A 21,925-nucleotide genomic window follows, 5' to 3' on the forward strand; every position below is an offset into this window, starting at 1 on the left:
GGTGGCTTGATGGTTGCTGGCATGGTGCGGCGCTGATTGGTCCGGCCGCGGCCTGACGTCAGGAGGCTGGGAATAAGGCTGGGCTGGAGCTTTAGGAGCAAGACAGTGTACTGGAGACCCAGCGCATCCCAGCATACGCACGGTACTGGAGACTGAGGGGCATCCCAGCAAACACACTTACTACTCCCGCCTGCGCGTCCCGGCATCCCCCCGCCAGCACGAGCCAAACATCCAGGATCATCCGACAGAGCGAGAGGGAGAAGACTTTTGAAATCTTTTGGTGTGTGATTTTGTTTCTCGCCGGCTCTTCGCACCGTGGATACGCTGCCATGTTAAAGTACACTGAATTATTTATAGACGTGCGTATCTTCTTGTGTGACAGCTCTGCCCTAAAAGCATTTTATTAGACGCCTCTTCCAGCACTAACTGGCACACGACGCTCTTCTTCTCCGCCGATGCGTCACATCCAAGAGCGCCGGGACAACCCAACTGGCTCCGCTCTCCCCGCCTGAGCCGATCGGCAGCTTTTCAGCCGAAATCTGCATCTGTGTTGAATTTTGCTTCGGATCCATAAAAGGACTGATTTATTTTTCCCAGCTTTTGGCCTTTCTTCCACAGAGGACGCGGTTCCCATCCCTTCCTGGTTCTTTTTTTTTCTTTCCTACCTCTTCCTTTTCTTTCTTTCTTTTTTATTTGTTTGGAGGGGACGCTGACGCTTTTTACGCATGCAGGGAGAAATCTGTGGTGACACCTGATCGACTGGCTTCTCCGCGCACATTGACCCGGGAGCTCCAGGCAAATCAGGGAGGGAGGAAGCAGATACTCGGTCAATGCTCGGCCTGTGCTGTTGATTTTGTTTGTGCGTGTGCTTCATCTGTGGGGGTTGTAGCCCAGCCAAAGCCATGGTCCACTGCGCCGGCTGCGAGAGGCCTATCCTGGACCGCTTTCTGCTCAACGTGCTGGACAGAGCCTGGCACGTCAAGTGCGTCCAGTGCTGCGAGTGCAAATGCAATTTGACAGAGAAATGTTTTTCTCGAGAGGGAAGACTGTACTGCAAAAATGATTTCTTTAGGTAAGCACTGGGAAGGTGGCAGAACAACTCACCAGCGGTTGTTTTGTTTTGAATGTGACTGTTTTTTTACGTCCGAAGCCGAATGGTTGAAGCAGCAGGTAATCAGGCTCATATGCGCAAAAGAAACGATGGAAAGAAATTCAAATATTAGCAAAAAGGAGGAAAAGAAGCATAAATACTGATGGTGCACCACTCCATTAAAAAGCTTTAAACATTTCAAAAATGAAACTTTTGGATTAGCTGGATTCACCATCAGTCAGCAGAAAAAAAGGGGGATTTAAAAATACAACCGAAAAACTTATTTAATAGTTAAAATTACAATTTTGGGGGGAAAAAACAAAAAATAAAAACACAAATATCTGAAAACAAAATATTTTAGGAACATCTGTTGACTGCTCACTCAGAAGTGAGAGTCTCGGTGTTATTTATTTCTCTGTAAATAAGCGCATAAAGACGAGTCCTGCCTGCAGGCGCCAACCAGGACTGGGAGGCGATAAGCTTTGATTAGCAGTGAGTAATTAAAAGCTTGTTAATTTGGATTCTTATGCAAAACAACAACAACAAAAAAGGAACAGCAACATTAAACGCGTGTGCGCTGGCTCTCAGCGGGGTGGGGGTTGGTTTGTTAGGAAATCGAGGAAATCACACTTGGGCTGTATTTTTTTTTAACAACGTGCGGATCAAACTCCAACCCGAGGAGCCTCTGGCCACTGTGTTTGCTCAGTCCGGCTGAGAAGAACGTGATAAGTGGATTTGAATAGTAAACTAGTTAAAAAGATCAAGTCCGCAGACAATGCAATCACAGACGTGCAGTCAACAAGCAGTGCACGCCACTCAATACACATTGTTTAACGGTGAAGTCAGTGCGGGCTGCAATTTATTATTCTAAAACGACCTGCTGTATTAGAGGGAACAGCGCGATTACCGAGGCTCTGCTGCTGTATGGAACCCACAGAGGGAGAAAAGGAAAAAAGGAGGGAAACAATCAGGAAAAAAAGAAAGAAAACGAAACAAAAAAATAATAATAATAACAACAACAACAACAACAATAATAATAATAACAAAAAGTACTCACAGGGCCGTGAAAAGATTCATGGAGGACGAAAGTTATGTGTTCCTATTTCAATTTTTTTTTACAACAGCACATATAAAAAGTAGCTCCAGAAAACTAAATTGTGCATTATTATTATTATTATTATTATTATTAGTAGTAGTAGTAGTAGTAGTAGTAGTAGTATTGTTGTTCTTGTTGTAAAGAACACAAAGTATAAAAAAATGCGTTGTTACGCCTGAGCTTCCGTACTCAGTTGTTTACTCTATTTTATAAATATCTAGGATACTTAAGTATTTATTCCTCTATTATATTTCGTGTTTTAATGTAATGTTTAACAATGGTTTGTGTGTCTGTTATAGCTCTGAAATTGTTAATTTTCAGTTACTATGAGAATAGAGAGGGTATTTTATAAACTTACAACATTATTATTATTACTATCATCATCGTTGTTATTTTATTGTGATTTATTTATTTTTAATTCTATTTTTATATTTAATTAATTTTTCTCTGAAACAGAAATGAAATTTTGGGCCACTGAGTTTAGTATTTTGACGTGGATCTTTACCACTTGTCCTAGTCAGTCTGCATGTTTGGGCTTCAGCGTCCTGCTGTGACTCAAAGGTCAGATCCATGTGTGATGAGAACAGTAACACCACATCATTTCCTCATCTGTTGCAGGCGGTTCGGCACTAAGTGTGGCGGCTGTTCGCAGGGCATCTCTCCTAACGACCTGGTCCGGAGGGCCCGGAGCAAAGTGTTTCACCTCAACTGCTTCACCTGCATGATGTGCAATAAGCAGCTCTCCACCGGGGAGGAACTCTACATCATAGACGAAAACAAATTCGTTTGCAAAGACGATTACCTAAGCAACGCCAGTGTAAAAGACTCCAACCTCCTCTCAGGTACGAAGAGCGTGCATGCGTGTGTGTGTGTGTGTGTGTGTGCGTTTGTGTGTGTACGTGTGTTTGTGTTTGTGTGTGTGTGCGTGCGTGCGCGCGCGTCGGTGCACCAGGCGGGATATATTGTGATGGATGTGATGTGTTCAGTCCCGCAGTGGCTCCATCATTTCCATGATCAGAGCTCAGGCGACACTCAGAGAATTTACAAAAGAAAAAAATAAAACAACAGCAACCAGAACCAGCCATGCCGTTGTGTGCAGATGATTCCGTTCTTCATTTGTGCCTTTCAGCCTCCTACAGCAGCTCACAACTCTAGCTGGCCTGTTGTGTAAATGTGCTGGATAGCTGTGCAGCTTTGCTCCACAATCTGTCTTGTAGAATTACTTTACTGAGATTGTTTGCAATTTTTCCTTAATATTTAAGGCTCTCTATGACTATTAAATCAGCTGTTTTTATTTGCAGTCACTTCTAAAACATCTTTATAGACTGTGTGAATATTATAGGATTCTTAACTCATAAAACAGTACGACAGAAAAAATACTAAATGTGTAAAATAAATAATAATAATAATAAACTAGATGAATCATTCAGAAAACATAGTTTATTTTCATTAACGTTGCAGGTAGCTGAGGTCAGCCCCCTTTAACTGACAGTCCACAGTGATAAGCAGAGTTTTGGTGAACGGGGCCATCCGTTTATCACCGCTCCGGTTCATCTAAAACCCATCTGTCTGTTCTGCAGTAACGGCATGCAGCGATCCGAGTTTATCACCGGACTCTCAAGACCAGCTACAGGACGATGTGGTCCTAAAGGACACGGAGATCGCCGCCCTGTCCGACAAGGAGACGGTGAACAACGAGAACGACGATCAGAACCTGGGAGGGAAGCGGCGCGGGCCCCGGACCACCATCAAGGCCAAGCAGCTGGAGACGCTGAAGGCCGCTTTCGCCGCCACTCCCAAACCCACCAGACACATCAGGGAACAGCTGGCCCAGGAGACTGGCCTCAACATGAGGGTCATCCAGGTACACTTAGAAGCCACAAGATCACGCAGGATTTCACCATCAGTTCATTTATCACCACCAAAAAACAAAACAAACCCCCAAAGGCATGTGTCCGACCAGCCTCACACTTCATCAGACAGAGGGCTTCTCCTCTGGCTCCCTTCAGAACATCACTGCTGTTATTCCAGCTCTCTCCGTCCCCACGCCTTAAATATAGCTCCACACTAAATCACCCGTGCTCCTCTGAATCTGTCTGAGATGGTCCCAAATATTATGGAAATAGAATCCAGGGGACACCCACAGGTTGAGGAGGTGGGCTCGCGCTTTTTCTGTTTTATAGGGTGTTACGCACCCATTAAAAGGTGTGATGTAACAGCTTATATTTTATGGAAAAATGTCCCTGCCAAGCTGCCAGACTGCCATGACCGTGTAGGCCTCATCCTATCACAAGGCTCCACCTCCCCCAGCATCACCCCTCCTCCCCCTTTCACATCCTTCACCCCTCTTTAGAGGAGGCCTCTTCCCTTCAAATTGCGCGGTCACATTGAATTCATTAAGCCAAAGATTGGCCGACGGACGAGGTTGATTTGGAAACGGGTAATTTATATGGGTATTTTTGATTCTTGGCGCGCGCGACGGGGCAAAGTCGCCAACTGGCGCCGGGCTGCTGGGAGCGCTGGGAGTCCTGGCACAGCGCTGCCATCACGTTTTGCGACCACATTTAGCCATGCTGTGAGCATTTCCAGCCAAGTGGAAAGGCAGAAATCTGTTTCAAGGGTCTTCAGATTGTCTCCTCAGAACTCTGAATTACAGCAGGGCCGCGAATTAAACAAGGACCAAGTCGAGACACTTTGCTGTTATTATTGCTAATATTATTATCATTACGATTATTATTATTATTTGCGTGTTATGGGGGGCATTTTATGTCTGTGGCGCAAAAGCATTGAAAGAAAATTATTGTGAATATTCAATACATTTTGTAAAACCCCAGGAAAAAGTCGACCTTAAAGTGGAGCATTTACTTATTTATTTTTAATTCTATTTCCCTTTATTTTAACCCCCACCTCAACCCCGCCCCTTTCTTTCTTGCTTTCTTTCTTTCTTTCTTTCTTTCTTTCTTTCTTTCTTTTTTTGTTCAAGTAAAGCGTCATAATGTTTTTGAGGCTGCGGGGCAGATCTCAGGTAAAACGGTAAAGCAGATTAATGGCGATGAAGTGAAAGTGGTGAAGAAGAGGTATCTAATATGTATGAGCATGAAGGGGGGAGAGGAAGAGCGTAATTAAAGGAAGCCGGCCTATAGATTAGGAAATGATAACCTCCAAGAGCCCGGTAATATATTGGTAACAACCCTCCTATTAAGTATTAATTGGAGATTTTAAGCCCCCGCTGCTGTAGCCTTCAGTCGGAGTAAATGGAGGGTTAAAAGATCATTAGGGAGGTTAGATGTGCTCCTCGCTCCTGTAACGATAATTGGGCGCAGTCCTCTCCGCCGCAGAGCATTGCGGATTTAGGGCACCGGCTCATCACGCACGCCGCAAAACACACAGAGAGCGCGGTTATTGACACTACTAAGAAGCCAGCGCGGTGCAGGTGCCAAGGTAAATATGATACCTAATTACACTTTCTTTGGAATAGCGGGGATTTTTACAGCCAGCTTTATTTGCATATTCTCGGAAAATCCCATTTTTGTTTGTTTAGATATGTATTCATGGTAAAGCAGCTCTCGGCCCCAGTCATTTGTCCCCCTCCTCCCATCACACCGTATTGACGTGCAATCAAAATGGCGTCAGCAGCCTATTGCATGTTTGCTGAGTGACACAAGGTGACCCATATCTGTGTCTGTGCGCAGGTCTGGTTCCAGAACAGACGCTCCAAAGAGAGGCGCATGAAGCAGCTGAGCGCGCTGGGCGCCCGGAGACACGCGTTTTTCCGGAGCCCGAGGAGGATGAGAACGCTGGTGGACCGACTGGAGCCCGGAGAGCTCATCCCCAACGGGCCCTTCTCCTACTACGGAGGTATGCTTCTAATTTAGGTCGCTGATTTGAACGTCGTTTTAAAAAAAAATATTATTACTATTTTTAATCATTCCAGTTGTTTCATCGTTAAAAAAGAGAAAAAGATCTCTTTTTTTCAGTCTTGGAAAAATGATTCTGCCACCCAACGGTTTAGTCAAACATTTTCAGCTTCTAAAAAAAATCTTGTTTGCATGTTATTCCATTTCTTACCTACCTGGTGCATTATTCCATTTGATCATATCTACACCTCATCAGTGACGGTGCTGAATAAGAATTAAAGCAGATTTTGTGAATATGTTCAGTAGCTACTGTTAAGGAATTACCACCTCAAATATATGCTGCCAATATTTCTAGCTTTTTCAGTAGTTTTCACAAAATATATCATTTTAAATTCATGCATACAATTAAATGAATTTCTGTGTGAACAAACAGACAGTGCAGTGACTATCTGCCTTGGCTTACTATTATAGCAAATTTGGATATTCAGCGCTAAGGCTTTCATTATAAAATGTTACAAATTTATGTGATCTATTATTCATTTTGGGTCACCTCATCCAGAGGTGTGTGAAAATCAGTGAACAGAGAGTTCATTTAAAGTGAAGTTAGTTTACACCTGAGTGATCTGATACCAACACCACACTGTTCCTTCAAATCTGGTCATTTTCTCAGAATTTCATTTACGCTCAAGCCTTTGTCCTTTCTGCTAAAGCAAAAAGTCTAATTTGATTCTGCTGAATTAAAAAAAAGTCAGTCTCAGTAGGTAGAATCGCTGATGAAATGGCCCCCATTTTAATTAATTTTGTGGCCACGTTGTTCTCCCCACCCAATTGCAGTTTTGATTTAAGTGTAACGTGCTCTGTGACTAATGTAGCACAGCGAGGGTCTCTCTCTCCAATACAAATCAAGTTATGTATATTCAATGAATTCCTCAACGTCCCTGGAATTATTTCTGCACACCCATTGTTCTGAGTCAAAGCTAACGCTGATTTTTTTCTTCTTCTCTTGGATCTGCAGATTATCAAAGCGAGTACTATGGCCCGGGAGGAAACTACGACTTCTTCCCTCAGGGGCCTCCATCATCGCAGGCCCAGACCCCCGTTGATCTCCCCTTCGTGCCCTCCTCAGGCCCCACAGGCACCCCCCTTGGAGGTATGGACCACCCCTTGCCAGGCCACCACCCCTCCAGTGAGGTGCAGCGCTTCTCTGATATCATGTCCCACCACCCGGGGGACTCTCCCAGCCCAGAGCCTGGCATCCCGGGGCCCCTGCACAGCATCTCCTCCGAGGTGTTCGGCCCTAGTCCACCCTTTACCTCACTATCGCTGAATGGCAGCGGATACAACAACCACCTGTCCCACCCGCCCTCGGAAATGAATGAGGGCACCGTTTGGTAGCTTCTTGAGAGAGTGGACTCTACTGGCCAGAGATTTGCTGATGGAGGGTGGTGAGCTGTGGTGTTGTTGGGGGCTGGGGTCCAGAACAGGGACATGGATATTGACAGGGTTAGGGCAACGCCATTGACATTTTTTTTCTTTGTTTCAGTTTTTTTTTTTTGTTGGTGTTTGGATATTTATTTATTTTCCTATTTTATTTGTTGCTTTTTTTGTGGTTAAAGCGTATCCGGCATAAAAATTATGCTCAAAAACATTGTCTTCAGAATTGTGTTTGGGTGTTTCAATTGCTTCTCTAAACCCCTCCGCCCCTTATCCGCCCTGCATCCAAAAACTGGACTTCCCAAAAAATAAATGAATAAAAAATAAAAAACCTGGGTGAGACTGCTGAACTGATCCCGATCCACCCCTCTTTCTTTGGGCCCATGACACACCCTGTCACCTCTCCTAATTCCTGTCAGTGGCCTGGCGTAGCGACCAAACCCCCTAACGCTCACTGGTGAGGTTAAAGACAACCCTTTTGAAATCTCCTATAGTATGTCCTGAACATGAAAACATCATTAGCTACTGTCAAAGACTTCAATAGCTTTACAGAGAGAGAATAAAGGGGCCGAGGGTAGCTTGTGTGCTGACCTGGCACTGTAGGAAGGCTGAGCGGCGTTCAGACTATGTCTGAGGCACTAGATGTGCCCCTTGTATTTATTCAGAAGCTCCTCAGACCTCTTTGCCTCTCAAGGCTCTGCCATATTGACACTTAACCTTTTTCACACTATGTTTCTGAAGGCCAGAGGAAATGACAAACCGCCTGGACTATTTGTTTGTTTTGGTTTCAGAATTTCCACCAAACCTGAAGGAGGCCGCCTTCAAAAGGCAAACTAGTAAAAACCCTCTACGGATTGCAAACCCTTTATTTAAAATGGAAGCGAACTTGAAATGTTGGAATGAAGTCTACCTTCTAAAAATCTTCTACTGAGGTTCTAAATGGGACTTAGAACAGTCAACTGTTTACGTAATCTATTTAATTCAGGAGTCCAGAAGTCTCGAAAACCATGTTTTAGAACCTCTCGATCCATATAAAAATGTTCCAAGCAACCAACCAAACTTTTGTATTGATTTCATTTATATTGTATGGAGATAAAAACACATTTGCTGGGGTTGTGGTTCACTGTGCTAGTTTGTACAAGATGTTGTTTACAAAAAAATTAAAAACGATAAAAACATAAGTAAAGTAGACATTTGCCAAATTAAAAAAAAATAGCACAAATACTGTTTAAGTGCTTTGCACCATCATCGCAGAACGTGTTGAGACGAAATGTAAGTGTTAAAAGGAATAATTGACTTCCTAATTTTTTTAGTCTGCTGACGATACATTCATAAAATTGTTAATATAACATACTTAGACAGGTTTTATTTTTGTGTCTTCAAAGAAGAAAAATCCAAACTATTAAAAATTGATGGTCAAATATGCAGCAAGTAGCTGCTACATCTCTTTGAATATCAAGCCCTCATGGTATGTCTTTTATTGTTCAAATAAACCTAAGCTTATGTGACCTCCAGTGCATATTAGACCATTCACTGTATAAATACAACATGTTGACGAAAATGTGTTTCTAATAAAACTAGAAAATATACATATGAATTTTTAACATATTTTCTTTGGAGCAGCTATCTTACAGTATACTCTGACACGGCGGTGTATAATGAGTCAGTGCAGCTGTACATCACAGGGTCTTTGTAAGGTACCTTTCAGGCCATTGTCACTCATTTCATAATGAACGCTTTTTGTCTACATGTCTAATTTTCCATTCACTTAAAGTGTGAAATAATTGGCCTTTGCAGACATGGTGACAGGTAAACAGTTGTTAATTCTGATTAATGGGATTCATAAACAATGAGTGAAATTGAAATGGCATTTGGCAGAAAGTAATGAAAACCCACACTAAGGAAAAAGAAGTCCGAAGAAGCACTTAGAGGTGCAGGGCCGCTATAGAATAATACTTTTTCAGTGGGTTTTGTGGTGCCAATCTCAGAGTTTTCGGTTTTCCCTGCCACTGGCGGCATTGTACCAGATCTTAAACAATTCATAGACAAATAGAATATAGGTTTGAACAACAAAATTTTTTCTGCTGATTTATAGTTTTTCCCAGCCGTGGAGCATTTACTGACCAGCCTGCTGCAGCCAACACAAGGGGGAGCGAATTCACAACTTATGCTGATGCCATTTCTTCTCTCAACTGCTTTAGCTCCGGCCTCACATTCTTCCATTCAGTTACTTGAGGTCGTTGACTAACCATAAGCAGTTAGCTGTGCAACTGTGAAGGACAATGATGAAATTGCCGTGACCGTGGCTCTCCTGCTTGTTATGCTTTTATTAGCCCGCTCCTACATTATTATTCCCTACAGCTTTCTTTTCTTGCAGTGAGTGAGGTCTGGTGGCTGGGAGGGACTTCTCCTAACTTATTTTGGTGAATATAGCCGCAATAATAATCAAGAAGCCCAAACACTGAGGCGTGATCTTTTGCAGGAAGGATGAAAAAATTATTCATACTTGTAGGAAAGCGAGTCAGGCGGTGGGATTGTGGCATGAATCTGGGGGAACCTTTATCTCCCTAACCCTGCGTGTGCAGTTAGGACCGTATGCAATCCCAGTTTTCTCCCCTGCCTCCAGACTGTAATCCACCATGAATTAATCATGGTCTTGAGAGTTAACCAAGCTTGGGGAGGTGGAGTGGGAGGTGGGGGTGGAGGGTGTGTGGAAGGATATAGGTCTCTGTTGAGCCCCTGGGCTTAGCCCCCCCCTGTGGTAACACCATGCACCGGCAACTGACCGCCCCCAGGGCCACGGCTCTTTAAATTCAAATCTCCTATTGATCGCTCATCAGCTGTTGGTGCAAACTGACCTTGTAGGCTAAAGTTGGAAAAATAAAACAAGCCTTAACAGCACTGAATGGGTTTTAAATGACATTTTAAATCTCTGAATCAGGACGTTTGAATAGCCCACACACCCACTGTGAGGCAAAATAAGTGTACTGTATGTGCATGTATGTGATGAGATTGGGTGACAGGGGGATAAATGCTTATAAGACTGAAGGGTAGGGATGTGGGGGTAGTGGGGGTGTACAAAATGGTTTACTTTTTTATGGTACAACAGGGGCCAAAATATTGAGCCAATAGGAAGATCAGGCCCAGCAGGGAACACTGAGATTCTTGCGTTCAAACTGAGAAGGGTTTTTTTAGAGCCCCTCTCCATATGAGAAGCATTTGGCTGCTAGTTTTAAATGCAGAGTGGCTCAGCTGGAAGTGTACCCTCTCCTCGGAGCGAACGTAGCGTAAGCACACAAACACATGGCACCGGGCCTTGTTCCTCCTCAAACAAACGACACATGTTGGGGGAAGCCAATTTCTTGGCCAGGAATGAGAAGACGCTGTTAATCAATGGAGCGGGTTGGTTGATCGCTGAGCCACATTTCCCTGGCTCAATACTCAGCGAGTGGGTGATACACAGTCATGTAGCAGCCTGATAAGCTGACCTCTGCTGACAAGCTGTTTGTTTTGCCACCTCACTGCTCTTTACACTTCCTCCTCCTCTCGAAGACAAAAGAAAGAAGGAGATGTTAAACTTACAGAACCATTTAAATAACGTCGGGTAGCATTTCTCTACAAATAATGAATAAATTCACCTTATAGATATATAGTTCTGGAGGGAATAAACCTATACTCAGACCCTGCTTTTCCTCCTGTATCCAGACCCGAGCTGTTCTTTTCAAGAAAAATTGTGAATGATCAGCTTAACCATGGCTGAACAGATAAAGAAAAGAGTTCTAGTTTTGCTGCCTTCATCCGCCTGTCTGGCCATGAAAAAAAAGACGATCACTTGGTTCTCTGGCTTTGGGAAGAGTTATTTCCTACAGAGTTGGAAAATAATTACTTAATATTTTATTCTACCAATGGCCATGATGAAAATATTGAGATGTTGAGACCAAGGGTTCCCATGCATGGTTTGCTTTGCATCCCACAAAGAAGCCTGATCAGACAGCAAAGAGAGGGTTCTTCGTATTTAAATTTGCCCTATTTGATTATTTACTAATCGTTAATTGTTACTGTTTCAGGTGGAGATACACTGAATCCTTAATTATAGGCCTAAAAGTAGCCATGTTTTACAGTCCAATTATAAAAACAATGTACTCAGTGTATAAAAATAGTCAAGACTTTATAAGCTGATTAAGCATACAAGGTGCCCAAATATGGAGCCAAATATGGCAACCCAAGATGTGACCATGGAGTCCTACATAGGGTCACCCTGATTTAAGGTAGCTTACAGCTAATATGGATATTAATCTTCACCGATTTAAAAGATAGAAATCTGCCAAAAGCAGTGTCAGCAGTTAAGAGCTGCAGTTAATCAGTGAGAACCCTCAACTAAACAAAGCTCATAATACAGGCCAGCATTGTCTCTAATAGTTTATTTCTACTAAAAATGTCAGCATATTGCAGCAGCTAGCCAAACTACGGCCTGACTTCTAACGCTACCAGAAGAAGTCATTGAAAGTCAAACATCTATCTCCAATATGAATATAAATCCAGAATGGACAGTGCATGTATACAATATGCTACTATATGAATTTAAAGAAATCAAAACTCATGTTTACTCAAATAATGAAATAATGCAATTACACCAACAATGTGTGATGTCATCATACTTGAATCACTGACAAATCACTGACAACCCTGATCTTGACCTGGAACCTTTGACCCGTATCCAGGGTCATGTCACTCACAATCGCCAGATCACATTCTCCTGTGTTGGGTCAGTAGTTCATCGGGAAAGGCCTGATAAGTGTGTGCTACTTTACCATCACTGTCTTTCATTGATAGCTCAGTGCATTCTTAGTTGCATTAACGTGGTGTGCTGTGTATTGTATTGTAGCTCAACAGACAACTCATGTTAGCAGAACGAAGATGGAGGCAGTTCTAATTTCCCTGAACAAGGGGAATCTCAGAGCAACAGGAGAAAATTTTAAAGAAAAACATATACAGGCAAAATGAAATAAGTCCTGCTAAGGATGCAACCACAGCACAAAGACAAGCTGGATTGGATGCTAACCAACAGAAAGCCTAACCACAGTACTGCTAGTGTAGTGTCTGTGTAAGCCTGGCCTTGTTCCTTTTGCTGTGTGTTACATCTGCTTACAGTTTGTCTGTATTTAGCATACAGTTTCATTATGTTTGAAGCTCTTTTTCAATTTAAATTTTAAGCAGTTGTAGAGTTTTAATATTAGCAGGACATGCACTCCTTTCAATTAAACTGATGGCATCTGAATGTGTTGGCTTGTGTTGTAGTATGTTGGACTTAGCGACATTTCAACACAGCACAAGTCTAAACTGCATGCTCCATGAATGGATCAGCATGCACAAGTAAGATACTTTGAGGTGTTAGATACAGTTGACAATTTGCAATTTTTCCGTCTTGCAGCACCAGTATTGGTCCAAAAATATCACAAAAAGCAAAATACACAGTTTGCATGCCTATCTCAATTACTTTGCTGTACCAATTCACATCTACTGGGCTACAAATTGAAATGTCTATAAAAAAAATGCACTGAAGTAAAGACAGGGGTTGTAATAAGTCGGATTGAAGAGACTCAATAGTAATGAATGTAATCTAGGATTAGGCAAAAACATTCACAGGAGCTATAGTTCAGTTCGCTGCTTCCAGCTGTTTGCAGGAGTATTTTCTCTGAGTTTATTAAATGCCTGCAACATCAGACAGCAAAGATCCAAATGAGCATCTCCAGTGAGGGAGAGCTGGACACATTTATGTACAGAACAACAGCAGTAACTTCATCAGTAACTTGAAATTAGAAATGGTCCCAGACATGTAGATGGGATTGATCAAGATCCAACAAGTCACATGGTGTACGTTTGTTCACCTCAGTCGGGTGAGCTGTCACATAGTCACAGATTATCAGCTGCAGTCACATCATTTGTCACGTAGCAGCCATCCTCAGGTTGAGTCTTGAGTTCTGTCATAGCTATCATGATATTTTTATTCTGAATTTTTAGTGGTAGGAAATCATAAATAAACTAGCTTGTTAGTTATTTTGACAGTCTGGAAATATGCTTTTCATTTAGATTCAGTCTTTTGTTCATTAGTACATTGTTATGTATTATACACCACTTGATGTACTGTCTAATCTTGCACACATGACCAATATGGGATGCATGGCTCTCTCGGTGGGGCTCTCTGTTGCTGTGGTAGGTATGTCTGAATGAAGCCATGAGGGACATTAGCATAAAAGTGACCTGTGTCTGAATGATAGAATGTTTTCACTTCAACAGATTGATGAACCCAGCAATGTTATGTATCCCATGTCTGAAAAGGGCTGTTGTTGGAATTTGGCCTTTGTTTTTAACCTCACGTAGTAACGATGCCAGATCTTGTAGTAGCTGACAAACACTACTGACTAAACACAAAAGTAAGGACAGTTTTTGTTATTATCATATGCTAATCTTGGGCTTTGTATGGCTTTAAATGGCTGCAGCAAAAGGAAGTAAGTGAACACGAACTTATAGTAACTTTCTTTCATATTGGCTTCAGGCTCAAACAGTGGTAGTCACTTCTTGATCCTAATCTATAAGGCCTTTTCAAGTGTGTGTATGGAATGCAAATGTTGGCCTTATACTCATGCAGTAAAAAGACAAGGGGTACAAGATTTAGAGGGCAATACTGAGAAGCTTAGCACTTTCCAACTACCATTTAGCTATACAAGCCAGCAGCACGAACACTTAGTCTATTGTAGGTGATCATAAAAGTTTAAACTGATAAATAAATCACAATAACAGGATTTATGTAGCAGCTTTCCCCTGAGAAAATATGAGAAAATGTGGCTTTAATTTGCTTTTTGGAGTCAGTATAAAACTGAATGTTTTACTTTTAATTGGTATGTAACCCATTGTAGCACAATATGCACTAGGAAATTGCCCATGTAACAAACAATGTGTTCGCCCAGGGAGGAAAGTATACTCGTTTAGCAAAGTGGAAAGTACTAATTTCCCCCTGGAGGATGTCCTGATGGTATGTGAGGTCTGTAGGTTGGCCTGATTAGCACAGAGCATGGAGTGTGTCTACACCATCTGACCCACTGAGTGATATTCATTTGTCATTCACATATTGGAGACCAACTGCTGTGTTTTTAGCTCAGGGCAAGGGTTTTCTCAATGAGTTGTTTGTGTTTGATTGCACTGGCAATTTCTCATCATGATATTACATGGAATACACACTTCAGTGAAAAATCTGTTTATAATTTACACAATCTGGTTTCGGAGTTTATGCATTTCCTCAAAAACAGGGTGTTTTATTGTTGAAAGGACACATATTTAGTCTCTGTTGTATGTTATCAACATGCAAGGACAAAAGGAGCTGCATTCATATTTGTTATGTTTTCAGTTCTGCTTTTTTTTGACAATGTTCCTGCACAAGTCCTCAGTCACACACACACATATATATATATATATATATATATATATATATATATATACTGTATATATACTGTATATATGCAAAATTTAAATGTCCAATGATTTAGAGTTACTTCTCAATAACTGCGTTATTTCTGTGTTGACAAGTAGGGTATTTCCTCTTATGAATCATCAAAAACAAATACGATGTAGACTATATTGCAAATTCATGCCACTAAACAGAAATTAATTGTAACAATAAACGAATACAACTGCGATCTTTGACACACACAATAGAAAACCTGTGATCACTGAAACTAAATTAATTTCTAATCAGTTTAACTGCATGTCCTTGGTTCTAAAATGATCTGTGTACAACAGAACTTCCACAGTTTTGGACCTATTAGCTGTGTCAATCTGCATGTCTTCATTATGATTCCACATGAAAATTGCCAGATGAATTGGAAAATTTAACAGTGAGACTTTACAAAAATGAATGAGGATAGAGGACTGTTTTTGTGAGTGACCAACAACACAGTTCCAGCAGTATTCAGGAGGTATAGACCAAGCTGTAGTACCACTAATCAGAACAATGATGGCACAATTAACAGTGTATGGTCCAGCTCTGAAAAATTGATTGAAAAGGGCTTCAGACTCGATACAGCAGGTATCAGTGGAAATTAGAGTTTCTGTAGCAGTTTAAACAGTGTGAAGGACATTTCATAACATCAGCCTTAATGGACAACATCCAAGAACAATTTTTGCACACTTTTCAGCAAAAATCTGCAAGTGACAATGAGCACGTGAACTAGCCGATGAATACTGGGAGCACGTTCTTTGGTCAGATGAGACCAAGCTAAATTTATTCAGCTCAGATAGGGTCGAGTAGGTTTAGCAGTAACCTGGGCAGAACAACACCGTGAATGCACAGTCCTGACAGTGAAGCATGGAGGTGAGAGTGTGATGAAAGTATGAGCAGCATGAATTTAAAGGTGTTGAGGATGTGACATCTATAGAAGTATCACAAATGCTTTGTTGATATACCAAAATACTGGCTAAGAAGATGACTACCAGTTTGCAGAGGTCTGGTAGAAGAGAAATATTCCAGCACGTTAATAATCCAAATGAATTCTACCATTCTACAGTTTCGTATAGCAGATGCCTTAATAAGTTCAAGTGTGATGATAGGGCCTTGGTGTCTACAGGCATTGCAGACATAAAAGGCATTTTTGTTTATTTTTTGCAGTCTGTCAAGTCCAAAGGTGTTTATTGAAGATCTGTTTTTTAGTCTTTTCTTAAAGACTGAGAGGGACTCTGCAGATTGAACAGAGTTTAGTAATTCGCTCCACCTCCAGGGAACCACAAAGCAGAGGAGTCTAGCTATGGACTGGCCTTGTTGTGGTGGTTGTATCAGGCACCTTTTTGTTGGCCAAACGTAGTGAGTGAGACGGTGTGTAGACCTGAAAGAGAGGGTTCAAGTAGGAGGGAGCTGTTTTCATTTTAAAAGCAAGTGTCAGAGTTTTGAAATTTGCATGGGCAGCAACTGGAAGCCAGTAAGCGATCTGAACAATGGGGTGACATGAGCTGTTTTTTGGCTGATTGAAAACCAGACATGCTGCTGCATTGTGGATCATCTGCAGAAGTTTTACTGTGCATGAGGGGAGGCCTGCTAGTAAGGAGTTGCAGTAGCTGATGGTGATATTGCAAGAGCCTGAAACAGAAGATGTGCTGAATGTTCAGACGGGAAGGGTCTGATCTTCCTGAAGTTGTACAGGGCAAATAGACATGACCAAGCAGCAGAGGCCACATGAGCCTTGAAGGTTAGTTGGTCATTGATCATGACACTTAAGTTTCTGGCAGACTTTCAAACACAAAACAATTTCTAAAGATGACCAAATTGAAAACAATGTCCCGACCTAGTATGTCCCCTTACTTGAATCCAAAGAATACCTTTGTTGTTCCTGCAGTAGAAAAGCTATACTTGGGGTGGGATGATGAAACTTGTAGCATGGTAGCATTATTATTTAGGCACACTGATTTTGAAACCTTGTACTCTCAAATGTGCCACTTATACATTGGAACTATGGAATGAAAGCATTTTTAGGAGACAAAAAATGTAACAGTTCGACATGCACACCCATCCATGACTTTATTAGGCTTTGTCTATACAGTTAAAGCTATATTTCTACTTTTGGACTTAAAAATATTTAATAGAACATGAAAACCTCAAAGTCAAAACACCAAAGCTCTAACACTGTAATTTTTAGGATTGTTCACTGTGTATAGTGCCTCTTGGGCAAATTGATTTTTGTTATTTTCTGCCAGCTTAGCATTTTCTACTGTGGCATTATCTGAGTGTGTTTGAGCAAGTGGCTAAATGCACCAGCGTAGAAAGCCCTTATCACCCAAACACACTGTAACTTCAGCTCCAGGTGTTTGCTGCCATGTTACTGTACCCAACACACATGGCCATGTTGCTAATTAAAGCAATCCCATGCTTATCCTGAGAGGGAAATACCTGGATTAGAGGGAGATTTGCAACTCAAACCTGAGACATGCCTAATCAATTTAAAGCCATTAGACAATTAATTCACTTTGGTGGAGGGTGGATATTGCACATGCACTAATCTGGCCCCTAAGTTGTCACTGTGTGTGCTGATGAGTATTGAGTGCTCTGTGTACATATAGAGTGACAAGAATGGGCAAGTAACCCATTCACAGAGAAGGAATAAACAAATGACGTTTCTAGTTAGAGCATCAGGTCAATAGCTTCAGTGGATTACAGAATGGTTATAAAAGTTGCACCCCAAATTAGGTTGCGCTACATTCTAATACATTTTTGGACTCCCATGAAGAAGATTTTAATGGAATATTTGTTGGAATTCATATTTGTAAACTTTGGCACAATTTCCCAGCCTGAGTTTTCTGTGATGCAGTTTTTAGATGCCACATCAACATGGCAGTACACACAGTCAGTGTCATACATGATTAATAGAAACTCTACACTTTTGAAGACAAAAACTGCCTGCGGCACTAAATATTATACATATAAAATGTAAGCTAGTATGGAATTATTTGTCAGATTGTAATTTAAGAAAGTAATTTTATTGAAGCATCTTAATCTTGGGAATAGTAGTTTGACAATGTATCCATACCTTCAGCTCTCTTTATTAGTTTTTTTCTTCATTTTTCAACACTGCCTCATGGCCTCAGCCTTCTCAGCAGAGGTTCAGGAGTTCCTCAAAGTGCTCTTTCTACCACTTGACAATGTTATCAGTCTGTGTCAGCAGTTCTCCCCCCAAATGTACACATCCTGGGCAAAGTCCTGCCTTCATTTCTTTAAGGCATCGAGTGGTTTACCAGAAGTTCTTCAGAGAGTCCTTCTCCACAGCCTTTCTGACTCTCCCCATACCTGAGTTTTAGCTTCTGCAACTGCCACGGCTGCAGCCCTATTTGGTCGACTGATACCTCTCTGCTACTTCAGGAGACCCCCGAGCCTACCGGTCCTGAAAAACCCTCCTTCTTCAGCCTTATGGCTTCCTTCATCACTAGTATTCACCAGCGGGATTTAGGGTTGCCACCTCAGACAAGGGCCTCCGCCAGACATTCCTAGCTTACCCTCACTACCTGTTTGGGTTTACCAGGTCTGTCTGTCAGCCTTCCCCACCATCAGATTCAACTCACCACCAAGTGGTGATCACTTGACAGTTCTGCTCCTTAATTTGCTCAAGTGTTCGAGTTCGCACAACATAGTCTGATGACACAACTACAAAGTCGATCATGGACCTTTGGCCAAACATGCTCTGGTATCAGGTACCAGGTGTTTTTGTTAGGGCCAGTCTATGACTAGCACAGAAGTCCAATAAGAAAAGACCATTTGGGTTCCGATCAGGCAGGCTGTTCATCCCAGACACTGCCCTAGGTTGCGCCATCATTGCCAATTTGTGGGTATTGAAGTCCCCAAGGAGAACTATGGAGTCCCCCGGTGGCAGTCCTTCCAGGGCGCCACCCAGAGACTCCAAGAAGGCCCATTACTCCGAGCTGTGTGCATAAGCACAAACAATCGTCAGAGTTTTTCCTATTGCAAAACACACAGATAGGCAACCCTGTCCGGGGAGAACTCTGACAAAGTACAGCTTAGCCAACAGCTCATTAGCACTGTTGCCTTGCAGCTGGAAGATCTCCAGTTCACGTCCTGGCCTGGGCCTGGGATCTTTCTGCAAGGAGTTCGCACCTTCTACCTGTGTACTCCAGCTTCCTCTTACAGTCCAAAAATATGCTGAATATGCTGTGGTTAATTTGTGATTCTAAATTGTCCGTAGGTATGAATGCAAGTGTGACTGTCTCTATATGCAGCCCTATGATAGACTCGTGACCCCTGTCCCTGTCTTCACCCTAAGTCAGCTGGGATAGACTCCACCGCCCAGTGACCCTAATGAGGATTGAGCAGTGTATAGATTGTGTATATAAGTATTTGTGTATATAGATATTTATACACACACACGTGTGTGTGTGTATAAATATATATATATATATATATATATATATATATATATATATATATATATACGGTGTCCCAAAAATGTATACACACTTTAAATAATTGTAAACTAGGTGTTTATTATAATTCGTTTAATTTTCAACATGTAAAAGAATTTACAAACATCATTTTATTGTTTTGTCACCGCCTGTTCTCAAACTGATGTCTGTTCTGGTCCAGACACTGTCGACAACATGAAGCGATGGAATAGCACACATCATGAAACAATTCCCTTGGTATTTGCGTGCATTCATGTTCAGTGTTTGCTCTCAATTCAGTGACTGTTGCAGGTCTCATTGCGTAGACTTTGTCTTTTAGGTATCCCCATAAAAAGAAGTCTAGTGGTGTGAGTTTAGCTAGTTATCAGCTGCTAAAAGGTGTATACAGTTTTTTTTTGGGACGCCCTGTGTGTGTGTGTGTGTGTGTGTGTCTATATATATATATATATATATATATATATGACATAGCTGTAGAGAGGGAGAAAGAGTGCCTAATACTTGAGCCACGCATTGTCTTTAAGCTCAGAAAAATTGGGCTGAATATTTCTGAAAAAAAAAAAACATTCATTCCAATTAAAGCAGGCCTGTGCAAGTGCAGCCAAGCAGCTCTGTTATTCAATTCCATTAGAATGAACGATGCAGCGGCATGCAACCATGCAGTTAACAGGAATTAAAACCATAGGCAAGATGACGGATTACACAAGAACAGAGGTGTGTGTCTCTAAGTGTGTGTGTGTGGGTGTGTGGGTGTGTGTGTGTGTGTGTACTTTTTTCTTGCTTTCTATTTTGTCAAAATTATACATATTGAATATTTTTCCAACACATGTACTTGAATATTAAATCAAAATAGCTTGAACAGTGAAACGTGCTATTAGGTCTACAATGTGGCATGGCTTCAGTGTACTTGTCAGTATTTGCCAGCTGTAGTTATTGCATGATGTATGGCTCTGTTCTTGATGCATGCATGACAGTTGGCAGTCATTAATCATAGTTAGAAGATAGGACATGGTTTAGGGTCCCTTTTCTCACTCGTGGTAAGTCTCATATAAGTTGGTATAGTGTTCTTGAGGTCCAATCTGCTATAGGGAGGCTGACATGCACAAACAAATTTCATATCATTCAGCTGTATGAGAATGCTGCTTCATGGCTTGTAAACACACACAAGCTGGTAAACACTAGGTTTCCATTTCTACATTTTATTGAACAACGGCAGTATGTGTCTTTGGGTTGATTTGAATGCAGAAAAACTTTCCTTTCTTTTTTCTTTTCCAACTTTTCTTTGTTGTGCTGCTCAGCATCATGTTTCTTGTAGATGCGTGGGTGTGACAGTCAGAAACCAGGCTCAGCAAGTGTGTCTGCGTTAGTAAAACAGCATTGTCGCGACACACCCACCTTCACAGAGTAGACTAACCATGCATTTAATTAGAAACAAAAGCTGGAAATAATTAATTAGACGGCAATTCCCTTTTTTTTTTTTTTTTTTTACCCTTGCCAGAGTTTATAATGGAGTAGGCTTCAGGAATTTTACAGAAAATAATTCATTAAAAATTAAAAGCAGGGAGGCCACTGAGACAAATGGCCAGTTTTCAACTTCAGTGTCTCTTGTTCCAGTTTTAAAATGATTTGGGGTCATTTTGGTGCATGTATTGATTTGATGGTTGAAGTACTTTTAGATTGTTATATACTGCATCAAAATACGTACTGTTTATGTATGATGTTTGTGTAAGCACTATTGCTTTACCTTTAACTATCTGAACCTTGGCGACATAATTAAACACTAAAGTCAATGCTGAAACTGTCGATGAAGCATATGAGGTCAACAACTTATTAAACATGAATAATCTAATGCACATGTCTCACCTTATTTGATATTGTATTTTGCTGAAGGACAGTGGTTGTATTGCAGGGATGTGTTTCTTGATTGTTTTTTTTCCCACTACAACCCTTATGCAGGGAGTGCACACTTTAGTATTACCGCAATCTGAAGTGGGGGCTGCTTCTGCATTTCCCGTTAAATCTAATAGTTCTCAGTAGAGGATCCTGACGGTGTCATTGATGTATGGGAGTTGTCAGTGAAGTTGTAGTTAGTCATAGATGTAACTTTTGCAACTTTTATGTCACTATTTGTGACCACAAAGGTGTGCTGATGGTTTTGTAGCAACCTTAGCTTAACTTTAACAAAATCTAAGCTTAAAATCCTTGTCTCCTCAAAATCACTTTAGTCTGTATGTATCCTTCCAAAATTTGCACCAGATTCTATATAAAAAAAAATCCTTCAGAACAACCATGAAACCATGTTTGACTCAGCTGTGGTCAACAGTTAGGTGACAAAAATCTGAGATCTTTCGACTGGGGAGATAATATCGGCCCATTGGTATTTATCGGCCCGATATTGACATAAAATGCATTATCAGTCAATATCGTTATCGGTTTTTTGCCTATCATGAAAACAGATAAAATAAAGTTTGGATTTCGCCAGCATTTACCGGCACA

The 21,925-nt window shown here is 41.4% G+C and overlaps 1 protein-coding gene across 1 annotated transcript; it reads left to right on the forward strand.

Moving 5' to 3' along the window:
• The first annotated feature begins 106 nt into the window (after window positions 1-106).
• Window positions 107-9,066, forward strand: lhx1a (LIM homeobox 1a). Its single transcript, XM_022220998.2, has 5 exons — window positions 107-1,072; window positions 2,805-3,028; window positions 3,767-4,050; window positions 5,879-6,044; window positions 7,059-9,066. The coding sequence occupies exons 1-5, from the start codon at window positions 903-905 to the stop codon at window positions 7,436-7,438; spliced, it is 1,224 nt and encodes a 407-aa protein (XP_022076690.1). The 5' UTR covers window positions 107-902; the 3' UTR covers window positions 7,439-9,066.
• The last annotated feature ends 12,859 nt before the right edge of the window (window positions 9,067-21,925 follow it).

Source organism: Acanthochromis polyacanthus, chromosome 13 (assembly GCF_021347895.1).
Source record: "Acanthochromis polyacanthus isolate Apoly-LR-REF ecotype Palm Island chromosome 13, KAUST_Apoly_ChrSc, whole genome shotgun sequence".
Lineage (NCBI taxonomy): Eukaryota > Metazoa > Chordata > Actinopteri > Pomacentridae > Acanthochromis > Acanthochromis polyacanthus.